The following is a 9189-nucleotide window of genomic DNA, read 5'->3' as shown; positions in this document are numbered from 1 at the left end:
AACCTGCCCCCTTGTCTCCTTGCGAGGCCTCTCAGGCCAAGAGCTGATCTCTCAGCATCCTCCCATCTTCAGCCCGGCTTTCCCGCTCCCTTTCCAGGTTGGGTGCCGGTGGCAGGCATGGCCCCGGCTGGGGCTCGGTCTGGGAATGATCAGAGGTGGTGAGCACACGTTCCAGACCACGGGGCCTCCCGGCTGCTCTCCTCCACCTGGGAAGCACCTGCCGTCACTGACAGCAGCAGATGTCTTGACAGTCCGCCGCAGCTCAGAGGTCAGAGCATCGTTTGCCAACACGGGCGCTCTTCCGAGTGGTAACAAACCATGACCGACCCCTTCCAGGGCCGAGACACAGCTGTGGCGCAGTTCCAAAGAAGTGGCTTTTAGACTCTTGGACCGTGACCCAGGGAAATGTAGTTGACATCCTGACACACATACTCACAGCTCTTTGTATCTGAAACAAAAGCTTCCCGAAACGATACTTGTCCTTCAGATGGAGGGGTGTTAATATTTTCCACCCTGTTCTTCTGTTCTATTCCACTCCATTTCATTAAAAAAAAAAACAAAAAACAAAAAAACAAAAAACCCATGTTGCTCACAACCCATTAAATTGATTTTTCCACCAGCCAATGGATCACGACCTGCAGTTTGAAGTTGTCGGCCTTTGCCATGCCTATGTCTTGATCCCATAGCTCCAACTCTGGGTGACCGAGCATGCTGGGCAATGGCTGGGATCTCAGACTCGGAAGCCCTGGTCTTGCCCTTGAGCTGACCACGGCATGCCATGCGTTCCAGGTCGGCACAGGCCACAGGTCATCCGCAGGTCCTCCCAGGCTCCCAGGAGTGTTTTCTCTAACTCGAGGTTCAGGATGAACTGCAGTTGTGGCTTCAGATTTTTGGAAACCAGCTGGGCTTTGGGGACCCTGGAGGGCCAGATGTCACCCACTAGAAGGCCTTCAATTACAGAGCAAGGATCAGCCAGACAAGAAGATACAAAGAAGAAACAAGGGACTTCCCTGGTGGTCTAGTGGTTAAGACTCCACGCTTTCACTGCCAAAGGCCTGGGTTCAATCCCTGGTCGGGGAACTAAGATTCCCACAGGCTGCTCAGTGTAGCAGGGGGAAAAAAAATAAAAAGACCTCTTGGAACTTCCCTGGTGGTCCAGTGGCTAAGACTCGGCATTCCCAATGCTGCGGGCCCGGGTTCGATTCCTGGTCAGGGAACTAAATCCCCCATGCTACAACTAAAAGGTCCCACGTGCTTCAAGTAAGACCTGGTACAGCTAAATGAAAAAAAGGGGAGAGGCAGGTAAAGGATTGAGGCGTCCACCTCCCCCTCCTCTGTCCCAGCCATGGAACAGGAGTCTCCATTTAGGCACAAAAGGTGGGGGAAAAGTGGGGAAACAAACGATTAATTTTAGGGCTAAAATATCCACTGGCCCAACTCTTGGGGCCTCTCCCTCGGGTTCTGGCTGCAAAGTGATTGATGGAGAAACGCTTCTGCGGCCTCTTGGGCAGATGCCACGAGTGGGAAGACAGACGGGCGCGTTTTTCTGGTACGGATTCTCAGAAGCCAGCCGCCTGCCGCCCGGCATCTTCCAAGTGCCGCTCAGGGAGGCTCTGCCAAGGGAGCGCTGGGCCCACATGGTCCTGCAGATGGTGCCCGGAGGTTTCAAAGGAAGGAGCCGCTGCATTTGGGCGGCAGGAGGGGGTGGGGGGAGGAGCAGAGCGGCCGACTGTCCCCTGTTTGTCAGACAGGCTCCTGGGGCCTGTCTCGCGCTCCACAGGTTCAGTGTCCTCTGGGCCTCTTCCTCCGATAGGCCCCGGCTGATCTCGTTAGCCACGCCGCCCAGAGTGCGGAGACCTCCTGAGAGTCAGGGTCTGGCTCTTTGGTCACCCCAGTGCCTTCAAGGATGATCTCAGTCCTCCCCACCACAGCCCAGGAGGGAGGGGTTCATGCTCCCATTTGACAGATGAGAAGACTAAGGTTTGGAGAGGTGGGGCCACCTCTGCGGAGTAGGAGTGCTTCAGGGCAGGGGCCCACTGAAACCTGAAGTAGGGAGACTGACAGTACACAAAGCTGAGGGTGGCCCAGGGGGGCCCCATGGCTAAGGGGGTGGACGTTGCCCCCCAGGCCTGTGAGCCCCCCATCCCTCCTCATCATAGCTGAGCTGAGCGGGTCCCAGGAAACGCACTGGGCTGGCACCCAGGAGATCCAAGTTCTAGCCAGGCTCCAGCCGAGGGCCATGCGACCATCTGAGTCTTGGTTTCTCTCTTCCGCAAAATGATAGGGTTGCTGCTGCAGACCCCGTGTGGTGTGCCTGGACTGGTGGAGGGACTCTGACTCTCAGAGAGCTCACAGCCCCAGAAGAGAGGGATGCACAAACCAGCAGCCTCAGGGCAGAGCAGCTCCCAATCTGAGGTGTTCTTCTGATCTTCGTGCCTCAGTTTTCTCATCTGTAAAACGGGAATTGTAACAGCTCCAACTCAGCAGCATACGGGTGACGTGGTTAAATGGGCTGGTTGATAAGAGTCCATAAGGGTCACACTTGTTACATTTGTCCGGAGCTCAGAGGAGGATGAGCCACCTGTTGGGATGGTTGGGAGGGTGGGGTCCTAGAGGGCTTCTCGGAGGAGGAGACGTTTGGGTGAACTGCAGATTGAGCAGGGTCTTGGCAGGTGGTCAGAGGAGCTGAGGCGCAAGAGACAGGCACAGGGTGGGTCCAAACACTATGAGGTGGTGGGGGGGGGCGGTCTCTGCCGCCATTGAAGGGTCCCCAGGAGGCAGCATCTGAGATTTTTCCTCAACTCTGATGAAGTTGCTGCGGAAACCAATTACAGGCAGAACTGTGTTGGTTGTGCTCCACCAGCCTTCCCAGGCCTCCTGAGCAGGCGGTGCCGGGAGGAGGGGTGGCAGGCGATGGCAGAGGCGGATTCTTGTCTCTAAAGAACAAAGAACTTAGACGTGGAACAAACGCAGCCCTTCAAAGCAGGCCCCTGGGGATGCTCTGCCGGCTTTCCCAGGAGGCAGCTGCTCCTCCAGTCCTTTCTGGACACCTCTGGGCAGCAGCTCCCAGAGCCTGGGCTTGCTAGCAAGAGCACTATTGCTGGAATAAGGCTGAACTGAGTTCAAATCCTGGCTGTGCCTCTCATGGGTTGTGTGACCTCAGACAAGTCACAGGACCCTTTCTGAGCCTTAGTTCCCCTCTCTGTAAAAAAAAAAAAAAAGAAGGTTCCAACAGGGACTTCCCTGGGGGTCCAGTGGCTAAGACCCCGAGCTCCCCACGCAGGGGCCTGGGTTTGATCCCTGGTTAGGGAACTAGATCCCTCACGGCACGACTCAAGATCCCGCAGGCCACAACTAAGACCTGGGCAGACAAATAAATAAATATATATATTTTCAAAGGCCCCATCAGCAACCCCTTTGTCAGCCTTGCAGGGTCACAGTGAAGATGCCATGCAGGAAAAGGTAGGTGTGAGCCCGGTGGGGTCGGGGAGAGGCACGGTATGTCTAACCTCCCTCTTCTTCAGAACCAGCCACCAAAACCCAGAAGGAAGTGGGCCCACTCCTTGTCTGTGACTGCAAATGGTACCCCTGGGCCTGGCGCCCCGCCATGTTTCCCAGGCTTGGCAGGTGGTGGCTGTCGGCTCCAGGCAAACAGCGCTCAGAGCTGCCGTTTATCAGATGCTGAGGCGCCGGGCTGAGCTCCACGTGTACCCCCCCACCTCGTCTACGTTCAAAGTTTGAAAAATCCTAAACGCTCCCAGCGGATCACTCATGGACCAGAGGGGTGCCGTCAGCAGTGGACGTGGTCATTACTAGCGTGCGCTTGGAGGACTCCCCCGGAACACTGGGGAGCTGGGCGACAGCCACTGACGTCACGGCAGGGCTCCTCCTGCCTCCGCAGCCCCTGGGACACAGGGAGGAGACCGCACCCTGGCGGACCCCCAGGTCCTGCTAGGCAGCGCCCCTAGTGTGTCCCACAGCAACACCCCCCCATCACCTGCATCCTGGCATCCTGGCTGAGGCTGGGAGCTTTCATCTCTCCTGAGCCTGATCCCCTGCTGGGCTGGGCTCTGTTCAGGGGTTCAGCTCCTTTGATGTCTTCCCAGTAAGAGAAGGATTTTCCTCAGCCTGGGGAGCACAGGTAGGGAGGGAATGGACACGGTAGGAGGGGAGGTTTGCTCTCGCAGTGGAGCCAATTAGAGGCCCGTCTGAGCCAGCTGACCCTGCACGGCAGTAAAAATGCCTGGCAGAGAACGCAGGCTCGGGCACTCGGCTGGTGGGGCCAGGGGAAAGCTGGCGGCACCGTGGATCTGAGCGGGGGGCGCAGAGCAGAGTCAGTCCTGTTGCAGGTCCCCGCGGTAGGAGACGCTGAACTGGACCTGATTTCTTGACCTCGACTGGTGATTATGCAAAGATGAGGGCTTGGCAATCACGCCGGCTGGCAGCTCTGCTGAAGCAACCCTGGTGGGGACAAGGCTGTGTCCCCGGGGCCGAAGGGCAGGACAGTGGGGGATCCAGCCTGCAGACGCTGGCTGGACCCTCCCTCCAACCACAAAACCCGAACCGGGCCCTGGGCCTGGTCACCCTGTTCCCCAGCCCTGAAAGGTGGCCACGTAAAACACAAGGGCCACCCCACTGGCCAGATGAGGAAGGGGACGCCCCAGAGGGAATGTGACCTTTCCAGTCTCTCAGGGCCCCGGGGATGAGCTGGAAACGGCTGCTTCATCCCACGAATCGCCCTTCCAAATGAGGAAATTTGGCTTCTGTTTTTAACACATCTTCCTCCTCTTTAAAAACACCGCTTGGGATTCCCCCAGTGGTACAGCAGTGACGACTCTGCCTTCCAATGTAGGGGGCGTGGGTTCGATCCCTGGTCAGGCAACTAAGATCCCACGTGCTGTGGGGTGCAGCCAAAATGGTAAAAAATAATGAAAGACACTTTGACTATAAGATCCTACAGGGTAGAGCCAGTTCTTCTGTTCTCAGGGAATCCCTAGGCTCAGCAAGGACCCTTGGTGCCCCTCCCTCTTCCTCTGCCCCTGCCCCACAAGTGAGCAGCCTGTGGGGGATTCTGATGGCCCCCCACCATGAAGAGCACTACTTTATTCCCATTTAACAGATGAGAAAAGTGAGGTTCCAAGAGGGGAAGTTATGCTGCCAGAAGATGCCAATGGTTACCCATCCGGCAAGTATTTAGGAGCACAGATGGTATGGAAGCACCATGTGGACGCCTGAGCTACAGGGGCCACCAGGTGACCAGCTGCCCCCTGCAGAGCTCTAGCCTGGTGGGGACACAGACGGACAACCCGTGACAGGTGCAGAAAGGGAGCATGAGTGGGGGACCCGGGAGGACTCTCAAATGACCCAGCGACCAAGCTGGGCCCCTTGCCCAGGGTTACAGGTGAGCAGGGGCAGACTGTGCATCCTGCCTTCCTCCTCCTTTTGCGGGGCGGGTGTCGGTGGGGTGCACGGGGCAGGGTCAGCAGTGGCCTGGCTGATCAGCTTGACCCCGTGTGGCCTGGGTCACTGGTCAATGATGAGTGTGTAGAGGGGCTGGGGCTCCTCCAGGGCCAGTGAGCAGAGAGGCCACCTTGAGGCCTGTGTCCCCCTGTCCCTCGACCTCATTCCCACATGGCGACTCCCACGCCCTTTGCAAGGGTTCAAGGCCCCTGCAACCCCAGCTCCTAAGCTGCTCGCACACTCTCCACCTTGGCTCCACATCTCTGGGTCACTCCCTCCCAAGAGCCCACCGTGCCCCCAGGGAGAAAGCCAGACTCCTATAGCATCTGCAAAACCATGCTAACCAGGCCGTGCCTGCTTCCCAACCCGTGCCCGGCCCCCCGAGGGCTACGCCAGCAGAACGGAGCCACCATGGTCCCAGAACAAGCCCTGCCCCACTCCGTGCCACCTCCGCACGTGTTCCCTTTGCCTGGACATTGTTCTCACCTCATCTCCCTGTGCCCCAACCTCCCAGTCCAGGAGCCTCTCTGGCCGCCCCAGGCAGGGTAAGGGGGCTCTCCTCTGGGGTCTCCCTGGACCCCTAGCCCTGCAGCCTCCATACAGGTTGGCTGACTTGTCTAGCTCCCTGCAAGGCTGGCACCTTGCTGCGGAATCCTCTGGCCCGTGGTTGGCACCCCATAGTTGAGCCATAAAGTGACAAGTGACACCGTTGACAGTTGGTTCCACGAACTTGCATGAGGCTGGGCTGCTTATTTGCCAGGTGCGTGCATGCTGAGTCACTTCAGTTGTGCCTGACTCTTTGCGACACTGTGGACTGTGGCCAGCCAGGCTCCTCTGTCTGTGGGATTCTCCAGGCAGAAATGTTGGAGTGGGTTGCCATGCCCTCCTCCAGGGGATCTTCCCGACCCAGGAATTGATGAACCTGCATCTCTTATGTCTCCTACATTGGCAGGCAGATTCTTTACCACTAGCACCACCTGGATGACCTTGAACAAACCTCTTGCCCTCTCTGAGGCTGCCCTGTGGGTCTCCAGGGGTTGGAGGAGGGCTGGAAAAGTGCCAGCAGGGCCACAGTATATAAAGTGTAAAGTGCCCCTAGGCAAACAGGGATGCTGCCTGCCAACCTCTTGCAGCTCCGGCTCTCTGAGAAGCAGGTTCTGGTTGGTGTGTCTGGCCCCAGGCACCCTGTCCCCGAGTGTTGGCACTTGAGGCCCGGCAGTTTGGACATGGAGCCTAAATGAGGATGGATGGTATTCGGGTCCAGCAAAGCAGCAGCCAGCTCCCTCCCAAACAGCAATTGAGTTTCCGAGAGATTCCGTGCGGCAGAGAGGTGATCCTGACAGACGCCCAGAGGTATCCGGGAAAAGATTGCTTTTGACGGAAGCCCAAATGGATATTAACGTCTGTGGGCCTCGCTAGCCCTTCTCTGCTGAGAATGGCCTTTCTTCCAGGCTGGCTGATCCAGATGTCTGGGTGGGAGGGCTGGGCAGACCTGTGCACCTCATCGACTCCCCTCTAATCGCCCCCGAAGCCCAGGCCCAAGAAATTACTCGCCTCCCAACCCCAACCCTGATTGACTTCCCAGGAGACTGGCTTCCACTCCACCCGAGTGGAAGATGCATGGTCTGGGCCGGCATCCTGGTCTTTCATTAAGCCTGTCCTAACCCTTAACTCTGATTTCTGGGCTCTGGCTGGTGTATCAGAGCTGTTCTGCCCGCCGAGGGGGTCCCAGAGGTGGAGGCCATAACTCAGATGCTCTGAGATAGGAAAACAAAAGTGCTTTTAGGCTCAGATGTGAGTCCAGTGCATTTAAACGCTCCTCTCTCTGGAGCTTGTAGGGATATTTAGAAGAATGTTTGTCTTGGGGTCCTCGGGGGGCTCTCAGCGGCTCTCACACCAGCTCCTGATGGCAGCTCTGCCCTCCGAGAGCATCCGCTTGGGCCCTGCCCACCTGCCTCACTCGGGCCTCCCCGTCTCGCCTCCTGCTCCATTTGGCCAACCCCCCTGCCCTCACCCTTGTATGCCAGCACGCACCCCCAGGTGTTTTAGTTTTGTGGCTACATTCCCCCTGCAAAGCCAGAGTTGAGGACTTGCGGCGCAGACCAGGGGAGACCTGTGTGTCGACCCTGCTGTAGAAGGGGCTTCTCCGCTGTCCGATCAGGAGACCTCCAGGTCTTCAAACCAGGGCCTCTGCCCCGCCACGCCACCTCCTCCTTCTCTTGGCCCCGGGGAGGTCTCGGGCCACCTGTGGCTCTCACCCTTCCCTTTCCATTGCTCCCAATTCCCATCAGGGCAGGAATCAGGAGATGCAAGGAGATGGCGACAGCCCCTCGCCAGGAGACCCTGGTGGGGGTGGGCTCTCTGCTCACAGCAACTGTGCTGCTCCTTGTGTCTCCTGCACACGCACCGTCTACTGAGTAACTGAAAACCTCCGCCCTCACATTAGCAGCCGTTAGTTCCAGGACCCAATCTCAGCAACCCCCACCCCTCCAGAACCACTGTCCAGGGTGGGGGCGGGGGCTGCAGGCTCAGGGAGTGGAAGGCGGCTCCACTCAGACATGGGGATCTGACACCTGCTCCCAAGTGGCCCCCACGTGTCAGCACATGCCCCCCACTTGCCCTGTGGAGGCTTTGGTGAGATTACGGGCAGGTTTGTGATGGCTGGTGAGCCTCTGGGCAGGGCCAGGCAGAGCACCCCGGCTCACGTGCACAGCCTCCTGGGTCACCCCAGCATCTGCCCCGACCATCTGCAGGGCCCAGAGGAGGCGGGGCCTGGCCCAGCCGGCCGCACACTCGGGGAGACTCACTGTCCAGCCGCCTCCATCTGTGCGCATGTCGCAGTAGACCTGGAAGCCGGCGGGGTCGTGTGTGGGGAAGACGGAGTAAACGCCGTCCTCCTGCTGTCCGCTCAGGAGGACGTCCAGACAGTCACGTGGCCGAGAGCCTGAGACAGGGAAGGCCGTCAGGGCACTGGGCCCCGCACCCACGTTCCTCCCCTGTCTCCTGTGTCCCTGGGTCTCTGACTTGTCTGTCCAGCAGTGTCAGGTGGGCTCCAGAGCACTGGCCTTGGGGGCAGACTGTGGCTCTGCCTCTCCCTTGGTGGATGTGGTGAGTGAGCACCCTCTCTGAGCCTCAATTTCCTCATCTGGAAAATGGGTGCAGTGAGCTCCACCTCATCGGGCAGGGAGAGGGCTCAACAGGAGGGTATAGGTAGGGTGCTCAGGGCTGCCCGGCAGCAGGAAGTCCTCGGCACACAGAAGCAGTGTAGCCTTGTCAGTGGGGCAGGTGGGGGACGTTGTGGGAATGAACCTGGGCACCCAGGTCATGCAAGGAAGGCAGTCCCCACCTCACTCACCGTTGGCGCAGCCGCGGGGCCGTGATCCCCTGGCAGGTGCCCTCTGAAGGTCAGCCTTGACGTGGGGTCGGGCCAGCCCCCGGTCCCTCTGCAGGGCGTCCAGGACATCGCTGACCGAGTTCACCAGGTGAGCCATGTGGCCTTGGCTCTCAGAGAGAAGCTGTGGGGCACAGAGGTGGGTGGAGCTCTGGGTGGGTGGAGTTCCGGGTGGGTGGAATTCCGGGTGGGTGGGGCACTGGGTGGGTGGAGCTCCTGGTGGGTTGAGCATTGGGTGGGTGGAGCTCCTGGTGGGTTGAGCATTGGGTGGGTGGAGCTCCTGGTGGGTGGAGCACTGGGTGGGTGGAACTCCTGATGGGTGGATCGCTGGATGAGTG

General features: G+C 58.9%; 1 protein-coding gene and 1 non-coding gene across 2 annotated transcripts in view; one reads left to right on the top strand and one right to left on the bottom strand.

The window, feature by feature from the left end:
* The window catches only part of FIBCD1 (fibrinogen C domain containing 1), a 34312-nt gene that overhangs the window by 10190 nt on the left and 14933 nt on the right, over positions 1–9189 (bottom strand). The window contains exons 7-8 of the mRNA XM_010856946.1: positions 8816–8975; positions 8268–8404 (exon numbers count right to left, since the gene is read on the bottom strand). Coding sequence (XP_010855248.1) covers positions 8268–8404; positions 8816–8975 — 297 coding nt within the window. The remainder of the gene's footprint in view (positions 1–8267; positions 8405–8815; positions 8976–9189) is intronic.
* On the top strand, positions 1145–1217 carry TRNAG-CCC. Its single transcript has one exon. It is a non-coding gene; the product is annotated as a tRNA-Gly (tRNA).

The sequence above is a fragment of the Bison bison genome, unplaced genomic scaffold (genome assembly GCF_000754665.1).
Source record: "Bison bison bison isolate TAMUID 2011002044 unplaced genomic scaffold, Bison_UMD1.0 scf7180017864375, whole genome shotgun sequence".
NCBI classification, from domain to species: domain Eukaryota; kingdom Metazoa; phylum Chordata; class Mammalia; order Artiodactyla; family Bovidae; genus Bison; species Bison bison.
Note: the sequence above shows the minus strand (reverse complement) of the source record. Positions and strands in the feature narration are given on the sequence as shown.